The 23259-nt window shown below is 45.9% G+C and overlaps 1 protein-coding gene across 2 annotated transcripts in view; it reads left to right on the plus strand.

Annotated features, from left to right (window-relative positions):
• The window catches only part of SIN3A (SIN3 transcription regulator family member A), a 35998-nt gene extending 14521 nt beyond the window's left edge, over positions 1-21477 (plus strand). The window contains exons 6-21 of one of the 2 annotated variants that reach the window (XM_075045621.1): positions 1580-1831; positions 2365-2517; positions 2859-3017; positions 4309-4398; positions 5839-5957; positions 8069-8279; positions 10418-10534; positions 11257-11495; positions 12719-12902; positions 13086-13659; positions 14174-14343; positions 15199-15372; positions 16205-16297; positions 16645-16739; positions 17312-17519; positions 20124-21477. In XM_075045621.1, coding sequence (XP_074901722.1) covers positions 1580-1831; positions 2365-2517; positions 2859-3017; positions 4309-4398; positions 5839-5957; positions 8069-8279; positions 10418-10534; positions 11257-11495; positions 12719-12902; positions 13086-13659; positions 14174-14343; positions 15199-15372; positions 16205-16297; positions 16645-16739; positions 17312-17519; positions 20124-20354 — 3069 coding nt within the window. In that variant the 3' untranslated portion in view covers positions 20355-21477. The remainder of the gene's footprint in view (positions 1-1579; positions 1832-2364; positions 2518-2858; positions 3018-4308; positions 4399-5838; positions 5958-8068; positions 8280-10417; positions 10535-11256; positions 11496-12718; positions 12903-13085; positions 13660-14173; positions 14344-15198; positions 15373-16204; positions 16298-16644; positions 16740-17311; positions 17520-20123) is intronic. The other variant, XM_075045620.1, reaches the window with a different exon arrangement.
• Positions 21478-23259: the final 1782 nt, after the last annotated feature.

Genomic DNA, 23259 nt, shown 5'->3' on the forward strand with positions numbered 1-23259 from the left:
TTGTTTTAGTCATAATCCAGATGCTACTATCCAACAGATGTATTTTATGTGACTGGAAACAGAATAGGATAATAGGCATTCGAGGAGCTTACTCTAGATAAAATATCATGTATTTTAGCCTCAAAATGTGGAAGGATTTGAGAGCCTTAGGGAGGGAAAGAATCCCCAAAGTTTCAAGGGTTAGTCTCTAAACAGTACAATTAGCTACCAATTGGCTGGAAGAGAAAAAAAAAAAAGGAATATGCGGTTAGAAAGCAGCAGGATTTAAAATGTTGCAATTAGATGATCTCTAGGCAAACATTGGTGGACTTGCAACCTCCTGTTCAGAAATGGCAAACAAAATGTGCTAAAAGATCTGCAAAGCTAAGGTGTTCCAGAATTAACTTACCTGTGCCAGATTTCAAGGCTTTTTTCTGAAGAAGTAGTACATGCTCTCAGTGAAGAGGTAGTAGCCTCTTTCTCATCACTGTGGGCTAAGTGTTTTTCTCCCCATCGACCTGCTAAAAGTTGAACTGTTTTTGCTGAAACTTTAAAATGAATCCGAGGGACATGCTAGATAATGAGGTGAGATTAGGCAAGGTGGGATCTTGTAATAGGATGCTTCTGGCCATCCTAAGACAGTTATCTACACTGTCAGTCATGAAAACTCTTTGTAATACAAGTTTTGAAGTTTGGAATGTGAGAGGAATGAGTACTTCCATTGCCATTTAAAATTGCCACCTCAAAACTTTTGCTAGTTTTCCTGTGGCTGTTAGGTGTCTATTAGGAGTATTCAAAATAATTACTCTGAGAGCCTTATGTGCCTGCTCTTTGTCTTAATATTGAAAGAAATTCCAGTTTTCCCTTGCTGTTGCCTTTATGCATCCCAGAATTCCTCACTAGGGGCAAAATAACTTGCAGTGTTGGAGCAAGCCATACCTATGCATTTTCGCTCGGTTAAATTTTTCAGATAGTGTCTCTATTGTCAGATTTCAGTCAAAAACAATTAGCAAGGAAAACCAACTGTTAATAACAACAGCTTGAGTGGTCCAGGTGTTTTGTCTTCCTGATGAAGTGTAGTCTCTACTGGCCCACTAAATATTGATGTATTTATTTGCTTTGGATAATACTTTTCTTCTGCTTAGCCTACATGTATTTGTGGTTCTGTTGATCTGTAAAACACAACTCTGTGAAACGATTCTTCTTAATTTTGACTCTTAACAGCAGTTTCTGCTGAGCCACTAGGAAATGTTGGGTTTATGAAAGATACTGTTAAAATTCTCTAGACCTGCAAAGGCAGTAATTGTTTAGTAGCAGTTTAAAAAGACTGTTCTTTTAAGGAAGTGCAGCAAAAGTCATCCAGGGCTGGTATATGGGAAGAGGTTGTTTGACTGGATGTGGTAGCAGGAGATTTTGTCCACTCGATATATTCCAGCTCAGAGGTATCTCTATTGAATCCGTGTTGTTCCACTGTTGTCATCAGATACAGTTACATGCTGGGTTGTTTCCTCTGGATACGGTCCGTAAATGGAATAGAAGTGAGTTTATTCCAAACGTAAAGGAATCTGCTAATTTCTAACACGGCTTGTTTTCTTCTTAGCCATCACAGTTGCAGGCACATACTCCTGCCAGCCAGCAAACTCCCCCGATTCCACCATATGCATCACCACGCTCGCCGCCAGTCCAACCTCATACGCCAGTGACAATCTCTCTGGGAACCACACCATCCCTGCAGAACAATCAGCCCGTTGAGTTTAATCATGCCATCAACTATGTCAACAAGATCAAAAATCGGTTCCAGGGACAGCCAGACATCTACAAAGCCTTCCTGGAGATCCTCCATACATATCAGGTGAGTGTTAACAAGGCAGATTTGAGTATATGTATGGTTATTTCTCTTTCTTTGCCACGGGGAGCTAACTGTCCAAGGCTTGCATTTGGGTCTTCTGCTGGATTAGCATTTGTCAGCAAGCTAAGCAGAATTCTTGCAAATTAGAAGATTATGTAGCAGCATGAGATAATAGATTTCAGTCCGTCGTCTTTGTTAGCAAGTGTCTGAAATGCCTTTTTAAAAATCGTATTTGGCATGTTTTCATGAGCGTGGGGCAGAAAGAGACAACATGGCTGTAGTACTATGTTAGAAGTAAAGAAACCACTTCCTTGGTCAGAGTCCTACTAATCCAGGCCCAGTTGGGCATTTAGTATATATAAGTATATACATTTAGTATGTATAAATATCATACTATTAATATAGTATGATTCTCTATGTAAGATGCTGAGACCTTTGCTGTTTCATTCTTTGTATCACTGAGGGTTTTTTTTTCTTTGCCACGTAAATAGTTTGTGCATCCTTTCTTCTTATGCTTCTCCTCTTTCCTATGACAGAAAGAGCAGCGTAACGCCAAGGAGGCAGGAGGTAACTACACGCCGGCTTTGACGGAGCAGGAGGTGTATGCGCAGGTGGCTCGCCTCTTCAAGAACCAGGAGGATCTGCTCTCGGAGTTCGGGCAGTTCCTGCCTGATGCCAACAGCTCTGTGGTGAGTCGTCTTGGAGATAGGCTGGAACTGAAATACCTAGTGGAAAACTGTTCTGTATGTAGCCAGAGTTCAGAAAAATGTGCTTTTGCTGTTTGTTTCTTGGGTTTTTTTTGGAGTGATCTTTTACTGAGTGCGGGAACGGGATCAGGGTGATAGACTGTGTTTTCTGGCCATAACTTGTCTTTTAAGTACAATCCCTTTGCCTAAAAGGGTTGTTCTAAGACTGCAATAACTGCAGTAAAATATATTGGTCATCTAGAGCTAGGAGGAGCAGGCATATTTTTTTGCCTGGATGCGTGGAACTCAGCTCTAATGGTCTTATGGGTTTGTCTCTAAATAAGCTGTTAAGTAAGACAACTGCAGAGAAAGTGGAATCGGTAAGAAATGATCACGGTGGCACGGTGAAGAAGCCACAGCTCAACAACAAACAGCAAAGACCCAACCAGAATGGCTGTCAGATCCGACGGCACTCGGGAACTGGAGCAACCCCTCCGGTGAAGGTAAGAGCGTGTGCTGCTCATTCAGCAGCCCTGTTTTTCCCAGGAGGCTGTGGCAGAGCGGGATGCATTTTACAAGTCTGTGCGATTTTTGTGGCACAGGCTGCAGCTTGAGAACACGGAAAGTAATGCTCGCCTTTAAAGGAAAACTTTTTGAAGTCCTTGTTTCTAAGCGCAAGGCTTTGTCTCTGATTTTCACAAACTGGTGATGTTATCTGTACCTGAGGGTGGTAATAGTTACTTTACTGGTAATAGTTACTTTACTGGCTTGGGAAAAATAGGGCTTTCCCCAGTTATTGGGATGCTGCAGAATGCGTGGGGGTAGTTTTCCTGGTGAATAAAGCAGTGTTTGGAGATGTGGAGTGTGGAGGCAAAAGTCTCAGTAAAATTGCAAAATAAATTTGTCCAAAATTTGTAGCAATGTTTCTAAGGCACGTGGGAAGATAAGCTGAGGGAAGGATAAAGGTGTGCCTGAAAGCTTTGTTGTTGTAGAACTTGGAGCAGATGCAGTGGAATCATGCTTGCTCATCTTTCCTATGATAAACCTTATAATACAATGATGAATGATTATTCTTGTAGCAAAGTTTGCCCTTTTCAAATGACGCATGTTTTGAGAGAACAAGGCTGTGGCCAGGTGGCTTAGTGTTTGTGCATTAAGGATAAGTTTGCCTGCTTTATTTGAGGGTGGTGTATCTTGCTTTGTGATGAAAAGCATTAGCAGATGTAATTGTATCATTTAAATCCAGTGATTTACTTCCCCTTCTGCCCTTTCTCCTCCTCTTCAGATAAAGGGCAGCAAAATAAAACACAATTTGGAGGCAGCTTTTGGCCTTTCTGAGGATATAGAGTATAGTGCTGGTATGGGGAAAATAAAGGATCTTGCGGAGGATTGCAAGAGAGAAAAAGAAATATGATAATTTTAGGGAGGTGTAAGACTTAAAGAACTGGGTGAGTGATAGGAAAAAAACAGATTTATTTTGGTAATTCTGCAAACTAGCTAGAAGGAGATGGACCATAGAGTGACTATTTCAATCAACTAGTTACAAAAAGGGATGCAACAGTGTATTAAAAATATTTAGAGTTCTCTGCTACTGATTAACCTTTAATAGATTAACCTGTGACACACACTTTCATGGAAGTTTCCTTCCAAAAAAGCCACCTTTCTTTTATTTGAAAGCAAACAGTGGGGTCAGGAAGCTGAAACTCTTGTGTGATAGATAATCAAAATATGGCAACTTGCTCTGCTGAACAGCCTTTTTTTTTTTTTTCTTGCCTTTCTTTTTTTTGTTAACAGAAAAAACCGAAGCTGCTTGGTTTAAAAGACCAGTCTTTGGCAGAAGCCAGCAAACATGGTGTGGGGACAGAATCTCTCTTCTTTGAGAAGGTGAGAAGCGAGATTCAGAGAAAGCCGTCTTGCGTCATTGATTTATGTTCTTCGTGTGTATACATCCGGATTTTTATCACAGCGAAGTATGTAATATATATACCACCCTGATAACATTTGTCAGCTTGACCTCAGATGTATTGTGCGACCTCTAAGTCAGATCCATTGAATTTTTTTAAAAGACTGGTGATCTTTTTTAAGGGGACATTTGTGTCTTTTCCCCAAATATCATTCTTCGGCTTTTCACCCGCTGCTGCTGCAGGTTATTTGCAGGAATGCAAATTTTTTCCTGTAATGCACACTCCAGATTTTTTTTCACCTTTACGAAATCCCCGTACAACCGACGATGTGTGTGGCGTGTCTTGCTGTGTTGGCACAGCTTGCTGTACCCATCCACAACGAGCTGCCTGCAGTGTGGGAGCTCAGTTTACAAAGCGGCTGATTCATGTCGACGTTGGGTTTTTTTTTTTCCCTGAGAGATGAATCTAATTAATTGCACAGTTATTACCTGTTGCTGGTTTACCACACAGAACAAATGAAGGATATGTGGGATGTTTCCAGGTGGTACCTTGGTGTCTTCCTTAAGATGTCCATACATTTCCTTAGGGCTCAGAGGGGAGTATATAGTGGATGTAAACAAGCCTTTTAAGTAATATTCATGTGTCGATGAAAGTCTTGGTTACTCCCTGATGATGTGGTGCGTTTTGCAGCATGCTGTAGACCAGCTAATAGTAACTGGGAGCCAATCTATTGCTCGGAGGATGTGTAGGTGTTAACATGAGTAAACCTAGAAATCCCTGCTGTAGAGTTATAACCGTAATGACGAATGTCTTAATGATGATAGATCTCAGTCTGAAGCGTAGATGCTAACTGTTCTCGTGGGAAAGGTAATGGTATTGGGATGAACAATTCGGTTTCCTCGTACTGTGAAGATAAGGGTTACAGAAGCTGGCTTATCTGTGATAACCCAAGCTGTAACGCAGGCAGAGGCTGGAGCAGTATTACCCAGGGCACAGGTCTGTTACCCCTGCTCCCTACTTGCAATATTCTCTAGTGTTTAAAGGCAACCTGGGTGAGTTTGTGATGCTGCAGTTATGACTGATGATGTCCATGATTCCAGCATTTCGTAATCCAGCTGTTAGGGTGTTCTTTAAGGGATTTAATTCTTTACTTGCAACTCCTTTCTTCAGAGGAATGCACTGGGTGCTGATGTTGCAGGGCATACCCAGCACGGAGATGGCTCACATCAGTATCTGTTCTTCTGGCCCGGTGTATGGGGCAAGTTACCCTCCATTCAACTCACTTAAAGATTTGCATTCTCATTCCACGTGTAATCTCTGTGCATCAGTGGGAAGCACAGTGTTGAATCCAGGTCTCCTGAACAGTGATAGCATACGCAGCCTGACAACGACTGTTTTCCTCTTTTCTTCTCTCTATAAGGTCCGCAAAGCTCTGCGTAGCACAGAAGCATATGAAAACTTCCTTCGCTGCCTGGTTATTTTCAACCAGGAGGTGATCTCCCGGGCTGAGCTTGTGCAGCTCGTTTCTCCATTCCTGGGGTAAGTGGAGCCCATTTCCTTAAGCGAGGTGAGAAGTTTAATCCGCTTGGTCTGTTTCCATTACAAAGCCAGAAAAGAAACGCTGACCTTTGTGGTCGTTCAGGGGAGTGCATCTCATGTGGTTGTGTGGCACAGAGGAGGAGGAGGAACGGCGCCCTGGGAGCTGGGCAGTGGTTTCTTGGGCCACAAAGTACATCTGAGATGGAGTACCCCTGCGCTGCCCACTTCCTCCACTGTTGGTTGACTTTTATCTGGATAGCCTGCCACTGCTTAATTGTCTGTCCACTAAACGGTTGCACAGGTTGCTTCTGTGGCAGTACATTCTCTGATCTCCTGTTCCCTCCAGCTCGGCCTGAGTGTCATGAATGTACGTGGTAAGGTGCCATGTGCTGCTGTATGGGCGGGAAGATACTGGCAGTTCTTGGAAGCCCTTCAATGGCTAATACTGTGCAGGTGCCACATGCTTTAGGCTTTCAGACTTCCTTTATTGGAGCAGGACAGTAAGGGCCCTGTTTCAGTTTTCTTTCCAACTTCATGCTCTTCTGCACTACCCTTTTCTATTCCTTACCCAAGAGGAGGTGAGAGGGGTATTCCTAGCTGTGTCTTGGCTGGCAGGCAGGCAGCATTCAAGAGCAGTGCCAGTACTGCTTGTTTTGTTTCTTCCTTTTTCAGAAGAGCAAACAGAATTATTTAGCAGCTTGTTATTGCAGTCTCTTGCTCTGGAATCATGGATTATTTCATCTGAGAAAAGATTGACTGTCTAATTACATAGGAAATGTCCCCTAAAAAAAGAGTCCTGATATAAACTCACTAAAATTTCCAAAAAGCAAAAAGCAGCTAAATTCTGTCACGAAGCCAAAAATGATAAGCAATACTATAGTTTAAATAGGAATTATGACTTCCATAATTGCCAGTAGTGTACAGAACAACTCTGTATTAATCAGCTAAAACTAACCGATACCCTCTCATCAACTTTGGGCGGCAAGATTAATGGTCCTTCTTCCTGGGAATTGAGTTCCTGGTTCCAAGGGAGAAGGCAATAGCAAGGTAAATTGGGTTCAGGACCCCATTACAGTAGCTACTGTGCAAAGAAACTGCCCCAAGGAGCTTCCGCTCTCTCTGTAGCTCCACTGGAATTAGTCAGGCATCAGCAGGATGCTACCTTTAGCTAGGAAAGGTGAAGTATTTGACAAAAAATTCTGGATTTTCTCCCATGTGCTGTCTGTGCTCCTAGCTATAAGGGTGAATATCTGTATTGGGAAAGGTATAATACAGTTTTCTTACTCTGGAGTTGGACATTATCTTCTGCCATGTAATGAAAAAGCAATAAATGAGCAGTGATTCAATTAGCCTCAGTAACAGGTTCAGTTCCTCATATTGCTGGAGCTTTGCATGAGATAAGATGAGTTGAACAGATGCAGTATTTTAGACTAATAAATTCTTCAGAAAACTTTCCTCCACAAGCAGGTGAACTTAGGCCTTGCAGGCAAAGGCTTCTCCATAATTTGTGCTGGTCTGTGTAGTCTGGGGAGGCAGCACTGGTCAAAGCAATCACTCAGCACTGAAACATTTTGCCAGAGTTACAGAATCGCTTTTCAGTTTCTTCTTGCTGCTTTTGGAAAGGAAGGGTCTGCTTTAAGGTTAAGAATGTTGGCAAACAACTAGGGATCTGGCCTGGGTTCACTGCTGGGACAGTTTGGGAGACCCAGACGTGACCCTGCAACGAGCACTGCCCCTGCAGTGAAAACTTTGGTTGCTTTTCCTTGCTTGTCACTTGTCTCGTAGGGACTGTACCCACGAGGCATGTGGAGGATATATTGGTGCTTCTCTGTGTATCCCTGGCAATATGAGGGGGTAATCCTAGAGCACCTTAGTTGCACTGAGAGAGCAATCCACAACCTGATCAACAAACAGGTACTCGCTTCCCGTTTGATCAGGCTCTGTGGAAGTGGGATTGAGCAGAGAGGGTCCTCTCTCACCAGACTGATAATTCAGAGGGTCGTCTTCGACACAGTCTGTCTGTAGCAATCAATTGTAGCCTCAGCATCACAGCTCAGCGCTGTTTGATTTCTACTTTAGCTAGTTTTTCACTTCATTCATTTGATTTTTAGGAAATTCCCAGAATTGTTCACTTGGTTTAAAAACTTTCTGGGGTATAAAGAGTCTGTTCACATGGAGACGTATCCGAAGGAACGGGCTACCGAGGGGATTGCCATGGAGATAGACTATGCCTCCTGTAAAAGACTGGGCTCCAGCTACCGAGCCTTACCCAAGAGCTACCAGCAACCCAAGTGCACGGGGCGGACTCCACTGTGTAAAGAGGTAAGATGCTCTCGAATGGGAATTGTGTGACAGAGGAAGGCTATTCCCGGCCTTCTCAGAGGGATGGAGCAAGGACAAGCAGAACAGAAGAACAGGATGGGGAATTTATTTTGTATCTGAGTTATGCTGAAAAGTTTCCCAGGGATGTCAGGGCACGTCTGCTCTCATGCAGTAGAGTTGTGCTGCTGCCTGCGCCCCAGAATTGGGGCTGGGCATGGAGCTGGGGCCAGGCAGCTGCCTGGTTAGTACTGATCCAGCACTGAGCCATGCTGCTCCTGCACCCAGGCATGTGCGGGCATACCATCCTGGCTTAGGATCATCATGGTACGTGTCGGAGCCCGAGGTGAGCACACCCCGAGGTGTTCCTAGCGGCAAGTGAGCACTTGGCACTCCTGTAAACGTCTGGATTGTGTCCAGAAGCTATGGCACAGGGCGAGGCATTGGTCTAGGAATGGGTTATGCTGGAAGCTTGCTGGGAGTTGCGATACCCACGTGGCTTTGATGGTTGGCATCAGCTCTTCTCCAGCGGTGCTTGTGAAAGGGTTGTGTGAACCGTTGGGGAGCAGCTGGAAAAAAACCCCACCAAATAGTTGTGATGTTTAACTACTTAAATAAAATGTAGAGGCACTAGATATGTATGATGTTTTACGTAGTATAACCAGTGAAAAGAACATTAAGATTACAAACTTAAACAGTCTTAAGTAGGAAATGACAGAACTAGTTTTCTGCATGGTCATAATGTGATCTCAGGGATCTTTTACAAGGTAGTATATAATTCAAGATTATTGCTACCTTTTTACCCAAATTCCCACTTAGTCTGCTTTCAGAGTTGTCTCTAGTCCAACTCTAAAAGGAAATCACATTTTCTGTACAGATTCTCCCACATATCCCTCAAATGCTTCTTTCTACTTGAAATGCTAAGAAGACCTCTTGTCTTGAGAAATGGTGTGTTGCTTTGGGAAATCGGCTCCCTACAGGGAGCCAACCTTCTTGGTCAAGAGTCAAAGCTGGTCTCCCAACAAAGTCCTGCAGGATCAGATGTAGTCACTGAGTCCTTTAATGTGTCGTAATGACCTTTTGATCAAAGTGGGAATGGTACTGGCTGATCCTGTTCCCTCACTGGTGTTGAAGGTAATGTTTTGGAGGTGAGTGAGCAGGACTCTTGCTGAAGGCCAGTTAATAAACATGCTGCTTAAGAGCATTCACTGGAGGAGGGGAGAGCCCCAGAAATCCCTTCCCTGGGTGACTGCAATCAGCAGTGGCATCCACACAAATAGTGAGGAGAGTGCTGTTCGGAAACATCACGGTTTCTGTGTCCTTACGCTCCGTGAGAGATGAGGCGGACGAATGTGGGTGACCAATTCATGCAGTTAGTGGTGGTGATAGGTGTTCAGCTGAAGTGGTGGCAAGATAGCGAAAACAACCTGGGCAAGAGACAATTGTAAGTTGTTTGGTTTTTTTTTTAATCTATGTCCTGACATGTCTCTCAAAAGTGTCTTTTGTGATGCAGTTACAAACTTCTTTTCATGTGAGAATCTAATGACTCAGTTGTTCAGGCTTCAGGTTTATGAAAACTGGGCCTGACTTTCAAGACTGCCTGCCAAAACCCTTGATTCTTTGCCTTTGGCCTCTTTGAGGGTTTTTTTTAATGTTCTGTTCCTGTTTTGGAGGTGGTGAAAGCTGCAGGTGCTCAGCTGCTTTGTCAGGAAAGGTGTTGCTGGGGTATGGATTTATATTCCCAATTAGCCTTATTTGGAGGTGGAAACCATGTACTGTCTAACAGTCATGTCTGACGTGATGACCACCCAGTGTTGTCGTCGTTGAATCACTCACGTGATGAACCACATGGTTGCAGCTGACCAATCCAAAGTAACGGAAAAGCTCCTTTCACCTTTCTTTCTTCGCTTCCCTTGCAAGTTTTTTCTCACAGCTCCAGCTAATGAATTTTTCAGACTGCCTGGATGTTATGGTTCTGGCTGTCAGGGGTTGCCCCCTGAATGCTGGGCTTTGGAAGGGGTGCACAATTTTTCCGACTGGGGAATTCTATCCTTCCAGCAGAAGACTGGGCTCAGAGCTGGACGAGTGTGACCACCTCGAAGACTGACCGTGACTCTTGTCTCCCCTTGTCCCCTTCAAAGGTTTTGAATGACACCTGGGTCTCCTTCCCGTCCTGGTCTGAAGACTCCACATTCGTGAGCTCCAAGAAGACGCAATATGAAGAGCACATCTACAGGTGCGAGGATGAGCGTTTTGAGGTAAATTGTTTTTCATTGATTCATGTCTCGGAAAGCTTGGGGTTCTGTGAACAGTTAATGATTTTGATATAGTTATACCTTTAATGCTATTGCTTAGAATCTGCTTTGTGTGCATGTGTGTCACCTGTTTTTTGTGTAAAAGCTTGTGTTCTCTTAATGCAAGAAGCAGCAGCTGCATAACCACGTCTCGCTCCAGGCCACCCCCCTGCCCCTCACTTTTTGTGCAGAGCTCTTTGTTCACGCCACTCCAGATGAAATTGTTCAATGGCCAGCGTATAATCAATGCATCTTTTCCGTTCTTACTGCCCACGTAGCACACGAGAACATGCATTCCCCTGCAATAATCTGAAAAGTGATACGTTCAGGATGTTAAATGATTGACATCTTGACTTGAAATGGAAGTTAGCTTGGCAATTACCTGAATACACTCAGATTCGGCACGTCCTTTTGTAGAGTCACTGTCAATTGTGTTCTATTCCCAGGTGGAAAATGTAATTTCTGAACAGTGTCGTTCTGGAAGCCTTTAAATTCTTATGCAGTATTATCTAGGTAGCAGATAAAATATAATTGGATTATTTTAGAGCAGCCGAACATGGAAACCACTGCTCAAGAACACCTTGTTAAACATGCACGGCTTCTTGTTTCATGTCACTTAAATGTTAGCCTCTGTGAAGTATCATGTTTTATCTATTCAACGATGGCTAATGCACTGTTCGCTTCAGCTGGATGTTGTCTTGGAGACCAACCTGGCAACGATCCGCGTCCTTGAGGCAATCCAAAAGAAACTCTCGCGCTTGTCTGCCGAGGAGCAGGCCAAATTCCGCCTGGACAACACTCTGGGTGGCACTTCAGAGGTGATCCACCGCAAGGCTCTCCAGAGGATATATGCTGACAAAGCAGCTGACATCATTGATGGACTTCGGAAGAACCCATCTGTGGCTGTTCCCATTGTACTGAAAAGGTATTGACTGCTCTAGCACCCTGCCCCAGGGCCTCTACCAAAGGCTAATGCACCATACGTGATCCAGATTTATGTAAAAGTAGCTAATTTCTGCCCCTAAAGGGTATGACCTCCACAAGGCTGTAAATTAAGAAGTGCATTTTATGTTCTGGTTAGTTGCTGTATTTCATAATAATCATCTAGAAAGAGGGAATTACCCTTCTGAAACAAAAACTTATAGCTCAGCTGGAGGGATGTAGAGCTTTTGATGTCTCCTCTTGAAATGTGTTTCTTCCCTGGTGTCAGCATTGTGTGTAAGATGAGGAAAGTGTCTACTGTGTGGATTGTTCCAGGGCTAAATTTGATCCTTTTCCAAGTCCTGTGACTGTACGTCGCTGTGGGCTGAGGTTGTGGTGGCTGTGCTCAGATGTTGTGCTTAGTGCTCAGAATGCTCAGATTCCCAGTCTGTTTCTGTTGTCAACCTCCCCTTTCTCAGTCAAGAAAAGGCAGTGGATGCTGTAACTCCTTGGGGAAGCTCGAGGAGGTGTGTAAACAGGAGATATTCTTCCCCAGCCACTTCCCATCTCTGTGGGACTGTTGGTCCTGTGTCTCAGGGCTCTGACAGCTGGGGTAACAGCCTTGCCCAGCATACCAGCAAGGTCACAGTTTCCCCAGCCTGCTGTAAGGACACTCTTCCTGCGAGCTGGGTCTTGAGCTGCATCGGGGCTGCTTTGCTTGAGATACTGAGTCAAGATTCAGGAGTCCATTCCCAGGAAGCTCAGGTGTCCATGCTGCAGAGCGATGACTTTGTTAATCATCCAAACTAAGCCACCCCTGTTCAGCAGCTGGAGCTACATGACTTTCTGGGGAGTTCTGAGAGAGCTGGGCCAGCTCTTGTGGCTCTACCATTCCTTCAGCCCCTCTGCCTGCTGTGGACAGTGGGGCTAGAGGGACATTAAGCTCTCTAGCTGTTCTGGCATGCTGCGGGGGGAAGCACAAGCCTTCAAGCTGCTTTGTTCCTGAGTGGTGTTACTTAGACATGAAAGAAGCCCAGAGGGATTTCTTCAGAAGAGCATGTGCAGGGTGCTCCTCCTGTAAAGCTCCATTCTGTGGGACGGCTTTCATTTATGCCCATTTCATAAGGAGTTCAGTTCTTCTCAACACTGGCCAGGAACCATGGCCCTAGGTTTTCCTTATACGCTCAGAGTAGACCTCTTAGTTCACCCTTGTTTTCTTGATCCAAGGTTGAAGATGAAAGAGGAGGAGTGGCGAGAAGCCCAGAGAGGATTTAATAAAGTCTGGCGAGAGCAGAATGAGAAGTATTACCTGAAATCCTTGGACCACCAGGGCATCAACTTCAAGCAGAATGATACCAAGGTCCTGAGGTCAAAGAGTCTCCTCAATGAGATTGAAAGCATCTATGATGAGGTAAGATGGTCACCAATAGTTTCCTTCCCTCAAGCTTATGTAGTTTGCAAGTGCAGTTTTGGTTCCTGTTCCTCACTGCTCAAGGAGAGAGAAAATCTGCGCCACTGGCAGAGCTTTCTGAAAGGCTCTTGGGTGGAGAGAGGTGTTTGGGACTCATTTTTGTGCTGTGTTTCTCACTTGTAGAGGCAAGAGCAGGCTTCAGAAGACAATGCTGGAGTCCCCACGGGCCCACACCTATCACTAGCCTATGAAGACAAGCAGATCCTGGAAGATGCTGCCTCTCTCATCATCCACCATGTGAAGCGGCAGACGGGAATCCAGAAAGAGGACAAGTACAAAATCAAGCAGATCATGTATCACTTCATTCCAGACCTGCTGTTTGCTCAGCGAGGTGAACTCTCGGATGTGGAAGAGGAGGAAGAAGAGGAAATGGATGTGGATGAAGCTACTGGGGCCGCAAAAAAGCACAACGGTGTTGGGGGCAGTCCTCCCAAAACCAAGCTGATGTTCAACAACACGACGGCCCAGAAGCTGCGGGGCATGGATGAGGTCTACAATCTCTTCTATGTGAACAGCAACTGGTACATATTCATGCGGCTGCATCAGATCCTGTGCTTGCGGCTGCTGAGGATCTGCACTCAGGCTGAGCGGCAGATCGAAGAGGAGACCCGGGAAAGAGAGTGGGAGAGGGAAGTGCTGGGCATAAAGCGAGACAAGAGCGACAGTCCTGCCATCCAGCTGCGACTGAAGGAGCCTAGTGAGTGACTTCTGGTGGGAGGCTGGGGAAGAAAGAGGTTTCTGTTCATAGTATGTTGACAGAGCTTGTTTGGTGTCTTCGGGCATGTTAACAGTGGTGACCCTTTAAGATGAGGGGATCTCTCTTTTATCACTGGGCAGCACTGAATTGAAGGAGGAGATGGGAAGATGTGGGGCACGTGGGACTCGAATAGCAGAATGGTAATATGCAGCAGCTATTTCATAAGAGCTTTCATTTTACACTTGCGTATCTAAGGTATCCTTGAGTTCCCTAACTAAAAGCCTTTTAAAAAGTCTTTCAGAAAGAAAACCCTCATGGAGGAGGCTAGACCTAGAAAGCAAGAGATAATGAACATACCCGTGGCCTTAAAAGGACCTGCTTAAATGTCTATAAAAAACAAATTTCAGCCTATTCCAGTAATTCTTCAGCTTGACTGGGTAGTCTGAGGACCAAAACTCAAAGCAACCCTTCCTGGGAGTGGTATGTTCATCTCTCCCATTCTTTCTTGTTGCAGTGGACATCGATGTTGAGGATTATTACCCAGCCTTCCTGGATATGGTGCGCAATCTGCTGGATGGGAACATGGACTCGTCGCAGTATGAGGACTCCTTGCGTGAAATGTTCACCATTCATGCCTACATCGCCTTTACAATGGACAAGCTGATCCAGAGCATTGTTCGACAGGTGATTGCCAGCAAAGGCTGGAGGGCGGATGGTCTGGGGTAGAGAAAGTAGCCAGCTTGTTTGCTGCAGTGAGACCTCAGGACTGCATTGGAGTGGGAGTGTTGTAGACCTAAATGGGGAATTTCAGGGGTAAGCAGGTAAATTCTGGGTGTTTTTTAATCCAGCTCTAACACTGATGTAAAGAGATGTGATAAAAGGTAACTTTTGATGTACTTAAATTATTGAGAATATCCTCTCTGTGCGTATAGACTTCTCCCTTTGTTTTCCAGAAGTTTTAGGATATAAGTATTCAACTTCAAAGTGTCTCCAGAGCTAATCTTGCTTTAACTTTGAAAAAGAATTAAATGACATTTAAATAATTTCTTTCCTTTTCACCAGTGTTGTAGGAGCAGTGCATGTCTTTTCTAAAAAGCTTTGTCTTTTTTATCTGGCTGTTTGAGTAGCTCATTTCAGCTGTTAAACTCTAGTCCTTTTTATTGGACTGGTAGGAAGAATGTGTAACCAAGGGAAAAATTCTTCATGCACCTTTTTGTAGCGTAAAGAACAAAAACAGGCACAAGGGGCTGGAAGTGGAATGGCTTGAAAGGTCTTTGCTCTTTCAGAAGGATAGAGCTGCTTTTCAGAAGCTCTGTACTTCAGTCCAGAGATGAACTGAATTCAAAAGACAGTTGAGCGACTTTTGATTTTTAAACTTGTACAAAACTCATGCCTTAAACTCATGCTTTTTCAGCCTTTTTGTTTTGTTTTTCTTGGGCTTAAACCCATGGTTACATCTCTGTTTCTTTCTGTTCTGTGCTGATGGGCATGCAGTGGGTTCCCTGACGAACACCTTACCTGTGTTCTTCCTTTTTGCAGCTCCAGCACATAGTGAGCGATGAGATCTGCGTGCAGGTAACAGACCTCTACCTGTCAGAGAACAACAACGGAGCAACAGGAGGTCTTCTCGCTTCCCAGTCTTCTCGTACTCTTCTGGAGGCCGCATACCAGCGCAAAGCTGAGCAGCTCATGTCAGAGGAGAACTGTTTCAAGGTAAAGCCGGGCTGTGGACTGTGGTGTAAAAGCAGCAAGCAGTGAGGGAGATGCCTTTTAAGAGGGGAGAGGCACCAGTCCTTTAAAAAAGGAGCCTTGTTTAGGCACCCAGGAACCCTGAGGACTTTCTGTAGCTCTGAAAGTTGAAAGGAAAGTTTTGGTGGCATGTCCCCAGCTTTTGGCATGTAGGTTAATGCTTCTGTAAGGGCCCCTCAGAACGAGGTTTTGAGGAGAAATACATTTCCTTGAACAGCAATGAATATCCCTTGTGCTTCACAACATCTTTAGGTTGTATCATATTGACCGCTTTGCTGTCACCGGTTTAAATTTGTTAGCTCAAACTCTCCCATTTCTCTTGTGACTCAACCTTTGTCAGCTGTGAGGAGATCTGCTAACACTGACTGGGCATTAGATCATTGCTGACTGCATACATTGCTAAATAACCTGGTGCACTGTGCTAATCAAATCCATACTTCCTTTGCGTAAGATGCAGGAAGTGGTCAGGCCCTTTCTGAGTGAGTAAAGTACTTTGGATAAAAGCCTGCATGTATAATCTCTCTTCCCTTGTCCTCAAACTTCTTTTGGGGGCTCAAGAAGGACCTGCACCACTCCAACAACAACAAAAAGAGTAAGCTTTACAATTCTGCTGTTCCTCAAAGACTGTGCAATTTGGATAGTGTTTTCCCTTTGCTGTCAGGCATGTGGGAAGCACAGGTTTTTCCCTTAAAACTATGCCAGCTTGCTTCATTCTCCCTTTGCGCCAGTGAGAAGTGGAGTTTGTTTTTTCTGTTTGAAACCTCTTACTGAAGTCCCTTCTGCCTTTTCTTTATAGCTGATGTTCATTCAGAGCAGAGGTCAAGTTCAGTTAACTATTGAACTGCTGGACACAGAAGAGGAGAACTCTGATGACCCTGTAGAAGCAGAGGTAAGAGCAGCTTGTCCAGAGAGCTGACTGATGGTCAAGGGTGCACTGGACAAGGGCGTCCAGTTGACTGTTGTTGTGGTCCATTAACATAAGATAAAGAAACATCAAGGACACGCCGTAAAGCATCAGTGATGTGAGTAGGCAAATCCTTCTTGGTTTATTTTGTATTAGAAAACACTCAAAACTATATAGGGAAATGTTGTACCTGCCTTGTTGGGGATAAGATGCATGGAGCCTTCAAAAGCGACCTTGTGTTCATCCGTATAACTCCGTCTTAGCCTCCTTAACCATCCCACGTTGTTTGGTGTTAAGGCAGTGGCTGATCTGTGCTCTGTGCTCACTTCCAGCGCTGGTCGGACTACGTGGAGCGGTACGTCAACTCCGATTCTACCTCCCCTGAGCTCCGGGAGCACCTGGCCCAGAAACCGGTTTTCCTGCCAAGGTGAGTGGCTGGGCTGTGCTGCGAACCCTACCCGAATGGCTGTATCTGGCCATAGAGGGCAGAGTGACTGCGCTCCATCACAGTGCCGGGTGCTCAGTCTCACCTGTATTTAATGCTGTGACAGAGCTGTTACCCTGGCAGCGTGGTGTAGCGGTACTGTGCTGCCATTCATCCTAAAAGCTTGTGGGTCCACCCCAGGCTCCTGTTCTCCAGTGACTGAGAGGTGGCATGGTCCACAGGTGGCAGAGAGGGTGAGAGCTGGTGACTCGCCATATTGGTTTTTTTGGCAGTCCTGCCTTGGCTTACAGTAACCCTCTACCTGAAAACAGCGGGTGCCATGTCAGGGCTTATGAGCAGGGCGTTGATGGCACAACAGCCGTAACTTCAGAAATAAGATAAACCTAGTGAGTTGACTCATTGTAGGGGTCTGAGCCTGAATGACTGCAACAGGCAGTTGTGCTCCAAGCTGTTTGCCAGGCTTTTGAGGGGCCAGCACAGATCCACCAGCTACGTCCAGCCTAGTAGTGCTAGAGGGCGAGCACTAATTCCAAGAGGGGTTCTCTGGTTTGCAGGAATCTGAGGCGGATCCGTAAGTGTCAGCGTGGTCGGGAGCAGCAGGAGAAGGAAGGGAAGGAGGGAAACAGTAAGAAGTCCATGGAGAACGTGGAGAGCTTGGACAAGCTGGAGTGTAAATTCAAACTGAACTCCTATAAGATGGTGTACGTGATCAAGTCGGAGGATTACATGTACAGGAGGACCGCTCTGCTGCGAGCTCAGCAGGTAGGAGCGAGCGGAAGTGCTGGGGTGGGCAGCTGGTGTTTCACGGGGACCCCCTGTGCCCAAAGGTCAGGTGGGGAGAGTCAGATGAAATGTCCTTGGGGATTCCGATCAGTAACATTAGCGGTCTTTGTGTTGCCAGGAGGATGGTGTGCTATTTTGTCCTCCCAAGGCACTAAAGATCTTCTGAATGTTCCTAAGATGTAATCTTTTCTTCTTCTACCTCTAACTCTCGTTGTCCTCCCACCTCTCCTCCCTTCTCTCCAGAGAGTTTTATTACAGTAGGACAGTGGTTTTGACTGTAAGCTCTCAGATTTCTTCCAAGAGGTACTTCCCGTGGGTGGTGTTCCTCCTGTTTTAGGCAAGACCTGTCTTCTGCGTGTTCTTGTGGTGACATGTGAGAGTGCCTGTTCTTCCAGGGCTTCCCCAAAGAGGAATCGATCAGAGTGCAGAGCATCAAATGCCTTCTGTCCCATGGATCCCTCTGGGTACCATCCCCTCATAGTTTCCTGTCCCCAGAGTCACAGAGAGTGGGAGTCCTAAGGTCGCTCCCGCATGGCAGAGTGCGGCCAACACATGGCAGCAGCTCTAGAAACACCGGTTTTGTGACAAGGATGGGAGCAGTGGGGTCATGGATATAGAAAAATCCCTATGGGTATCTTTCCAGAGCTTGAAAGTCCTGGACCCAACGGTCTGTGGCATCTCACATCTAGCAGTCAATGCTCGTGATTACTGATTTTAAATTGGAATTTGACTTTTTGAAGTTACTCAAATTTTCTTTTGGTTCTCTGTGCCAAAATTAACTGTGTTGGGGCAAGGGAAGGAGGATGTGAATGTGTGTGGTGTAAGCGGAGACACAGGGGAATAGAGCTGTTCTTGGTCTGTAAAGGTTGGGGAGTTGCTTTTATTCGAGATAAAGACAGCTCGTGTCTCTCCACATTGACTGAGTTCAGGAGGATTCGGCTGGAGAAAGCTGATTTGGTCTTCTGAACCCTTTGACACTGAGTTACTTTTCTCATCCCATGGGAATGTTTCCATCCAATAGAGAAAACCAGGGAGCTTTAACAGCAAACTCCCAGTTCTAGTCTGGCTATTTAGACTTGAGGTTTAAAATACTTCACTATAATTTTATTATAATTTATTTAAAACACAATGTTAAGCAGAATGCCATTGTTTAGAATGTAGAAGAAAGTGAAACCTGCCAGATTCAGGCAAAAGTTACTGACTTAAGCAACTAGAAGCAGAGGTACCCGAGAGGCTCTGTCAGCAGTAGTCTCTTCTGTAGTTGCAGATATTGTTTTCAGTTCATCAAATTATTTGCTTTTCTGAGCAAACTACTGACCACTGAGAAAATGGACTTGGGAGGTGAGGGAGTGGGAGAAGTGCGCACTGCTTCCTGCCTAGTAAATCATCCTTCACAGCTCTGTTTTAGTCATGTAGTTAGACTTATAAAACAGCTACTTACCATCTGTTTCTTGCTGATGAAATACAAACAATGTTTTTATTTCATTAGTTGTGAATACAAGTTTGAAAAAATTACTTTACATCAGATGAGAGCGTTTTATTTCAGTAGTCACTCTTTAAAATGCCCATACTGAGGAATTTGATTGCATTCCATCTATCCCATTCAACTGGCACAAACCTCAAGGAAAGGTTATAAACGATACTGCATGCCAGTATTTATCACAGAATCTGAACATAATTATATACGTTCAATGTAATTGAACTTTTAATTATATAGCATGCAGCATAGCCCCTCGGTTGCTGAAGTACACCGAAGGACCTGCAGAAGCTACATCGAACTACAAATCTATTGGTTTTAACAGTTAACACTGAGAAGCAGTCAGCCTTTGGGAGGAGAACAAAACAAATAATAAATAAGTTTTAATCTTGAGGCTTAATTATATTTGCCGCCTTCAATTATGACCGTAGTCATGGCTTTCAAGCCATGGCTTTAAACCATCTGTCCTGGATTTTACATTCCTTAGGCAGATGCTCTTACTTGAGACACGTGCAGTTTTTACTCTCCTGATGCTTCTGTTCAGCCAGCAGTTCTCAGACCTTTTAGACCTGAGCTGGTTCTTAATTTTCCATAGCAGTTGGGTCCCCTGACACAGGTAGTGCATGTTGAGCTTGCTCTCTCCTGGGACTGTGCCCTTCTGTAGGGGGCTGGAGGCAGACCCTGAGGGCTGGGGAGAGCAGGAGTTGCCTGGTCTGGGGTCTACCTTGGCTTCTGGCTGCTTGAGGAGGAAGCAGCACCCTTTGGGCAGCGCAGAAGGGATGCAGTGCTGGGTGTGCAGCTCTCAGGCTCCCACAGGATATGTTCTGTGTCCCCAGCCTGAGACCTGCTGTATTAAACAAAGAGCATAAATCTCTTGGTATTCTTGAGTTCGTTTTAACCACTCTAATTGCCTTGGAGAGGAGACCTGGGGTGGGGGCCTTTATCAGAGCTTTTCCTCTCCCGTTAGCAAGGGCCAGTGTCTGCATTACAAATTCCCTCTGGCTGTTGATTCCCTTGGTTGTGTCGACTGGCAGCCGAGCTTTGCATAACGCTGCAGTTTGGGGGCCGAAGCCGCCTTTTTCTAACACATCTTCCTATTTCTGTAGTCCCATGAAAGGGTGAGCAAGCGGCTGCACCAGCGGTTCCAGGCCTGGGTGGACAAATGGACCAAGGAGCACGTGCCCCGCGAAATGGCAGCCGAGACAAACAAGTGGCTAATGGGCGAAGGGTTGGAGGGCTTGGTGCCCTGCACCACCACCTGTGACACAGAGACCCTGCACTTTGTGAGCATTAACAAGTACCGCGTCAAATACGGCACGATATTCAAGACACCGTAAAACTCCCCCGGGGCGAGGGAAGAGCCCGGGAAGATGTGTGTGTGTGTGCGCGCATCCAGGAAAGGAGGAAGATGCCTTTCTCCCCTCACTGTGTATCTCCGTAACATGGCCACTTGACTAGTGCGTGGCTGGTACAACCTGTCACCAGCGGGATTCCCTGTAGGGACGCGGATCTCTGCCAGCGCCCGCTGGGACCGCGGGCCGCCGGCCCCTTTGACTTCGGCACGCGTCCCCGGAGGGCAGGAAGGACCCTTCTCTGAACTGAGCCATCCCAGAGAAACACAACGAGCTCGTACACACCAGCAGTGTTGAGGCTTTGACTCCCCGGAGGCCCTGAGCGGCGAGGGAAGAGAACTGGAGGCTCTCCACGACCGGACCGCTCGGATGTGTCCCGAAATCCCCAGGTGCCTGTCGCGACCGGATTCTTCTCCCTTTACGCTGTCGCCAGCTGGCCGGGCTCCTGCGCGGGGCCATGGGGCAGCCCGACACCACCTCACGGAGCGGACCCTGGGCTCCTCTCGCCTCCCTCTCCTCCCTCCCAGGCTGGACTCACCCCGTGCAGATCGGTCTGTCCTTTCTAGTGCCAGTGGAACTGTTTTGTTTTTGGTTTTTTTGTTTTTGTTTTTGTTTTTTTTTGTTTTGGTTTTTTTGTACCTGCTTGTTTACTAGTCTCTCCTAGTGCCATGCACCAGCTTTTCAACACACATGTACGTACACACACACAACAGAGAACAACACGATTTTAACATGTTCCCCTCCTTTTTTGTAAATAAATGTACAAATTGTCAATTTTTGGGGGTTTTTTTTGTTTGGTTTTTTGTTGGTTTTTTTTTTTTTTTATTAAAGGAAGTATGCTTGATGTGCTAGCATAACTGTACTAGCTTCTTGTGTACCATAGTACCAGGCGGCTTGAGAATTAGTACCAACAGACAGACCGACGGAGACATTTATTACACTTTTTACCAAAGGGAGTTATCATTGTAGTGCTTTTGTGTGGAAACTTTTTTCTCCTTTTTTTGTAAATAAAAATAATGTCTTTGTTCTTAACTGGAGGAAGACACTTGCTCACCCACAGCCCTGTAACTGGTCTGAAAGGCACCGTGCAGCATGCAGTTTTTGGGGTGGGGAAAGGGGGGGGGTGCGGGGAGGCGCGCATCCGACCATTTTATATGATTGGCTTCACAATCTGAGAGGAAAAAGCAGAGGCAGTGTGTGCGTTTTGCAGTTAACACAACCGAGGTATAAGCAGTCTGTTAAGATATATAAATATATATTATATAATTTTTAATTTTTTTAATTTTTGTTTTTCCTGGTGGGTAATTTTTATCCACCTAGTCTTCCAGCTCCAAGGACCTTCGCTTTTGGGAAGTGTTGCTGAGCTACTTAGCTGGGGTTGATTGTGCTGATGTATTTTTCCCTCTCAGTATTGGAGAAAACATCTGAAGTACCAAACCAGTATTTGATAGAGCTGCTCTGCGTGTGTGTTTGTGTGCGTGCGTGCGTGCAAGAGAAGGGCGAGGGGGTGGGGCGGGTCTCGGTGCATTTCACTAGTGAAATCCACATATGGGATATATATTTTTTTAAGTATAGAAGTTTAGCGCTGGCAGATATTTAAAACACGGGGGAAGATTCCAATTTTAAAAAAAAAAAAAAAAAAAGAAGTCGGCACGGACTTCGTAAGCCACGACAGCCACAACTGCACTGTCTCTCCTCCTCAAAGGAGGCAGCTTTCCTTGCACAAACCCATGCTGCCAGTCCTAAGCACCCAAAACGGCTTCCATCGTCCCTGGCTGGAGAGCCCTGAGCAAGCCTTTGCTGCTGCTTGAACCTCTCCCAGGGATTTATTGTGTTTTGGTTTGTTTTTTCTTTCCAAGACAGCAGGTCGTCTCCTCCTGGCAGCGGAGCTCCCCTCCTTTCTGCATGGCAAAGGGGGTAGGGAGGCTGGGGAGTGGGTCTGGAGGGGGACGCAGAGCCCGGGGTGGGAATGCGTGGCCCCAAAGCTGCTGTGCGGCAGGCAGATCTTGAACGAGGGCCTCCTAGGGAGAGAGGGAAAGAGCCCAGCGGTGAATATTCACAGTTCACCAGCAATAAGTTATCCGTCTCGTTTCTCTTCCTCTGCTGTCACCCGGCAGGAAGGGGCTCTCGCGTGTCCTCTTCCATTTTGCGTGCGCTGCCCTGCTCTCTATTCCCCCCCTCCTTTTTTTTTTTTTTTTTTTTTTCCCCTGTTGTATGCTCAAGGTGATCTGGAAGTGAAAATCTTGGGTGATTTAGACTTTTTTGACCAGCTTGGAAGTAGCTGCCGCTGCTGCTGCTGCTTGGTGGGTGTCTTGTCCCAGGAGTCTGTGCCTGCATGTCATTGAGCGCAAGGGGGGCTGGTGCCGATCCCCGGGATCTCTGCTTTCGGCGGCCGGCCGCCCACCCTCCGTCCGACATCCCAGCTCTGCTCCCAGCCTGTACAATAGCAGAGGTTTGGTTTTTGGGTTGTTTTTTTTTTTTCCCCCTCCTCCTTTTTATTTGAACTTGCTTTTTGTATTCTGTAACGTGATCCTCGGCCCACAATCCATGTGATTTCTATACCAATGTTGTAAACTTGACTGTAGTGCAGTATTTCCATTAAAATATCAGGGCTAATCATTGTGTACAGATTCTTCCTTCCTTCCTGATCATACACAATGAAATTTTGGGGCACTTCTGAGGGAAAAAGGGGGTAGGGAGGCCGAGAGGTGGGCGCAGAGTTGCTTAGGCCTCGGGTTTCCCCCGTTCCTGGGCGGCAGGGCGTGGGCCCGTCACCCGGGGAAACCTGGGTGCAGCCAGGCAGGCCCGGCCCTGTCCCGGGACAAGCCCTTAACCCAGCGAAACGTCCCAAACCACCCGGGGGACTGCCCCAGGAGACCGCCTGGAAGCG

This window comes from Buteo buteo, chromosome 13 (genome assembly GCF_964188355.1).
Source record: "Buteo buteo chromosome 13, bButBut1.hap1.1, whole genome shotgun sequence".
Lineage (NCBI taxonomy): Eukaryota > Metazoa > Chordata > Aves > Accipitriformes > Accipitridae > Buteo > Buteo buteo.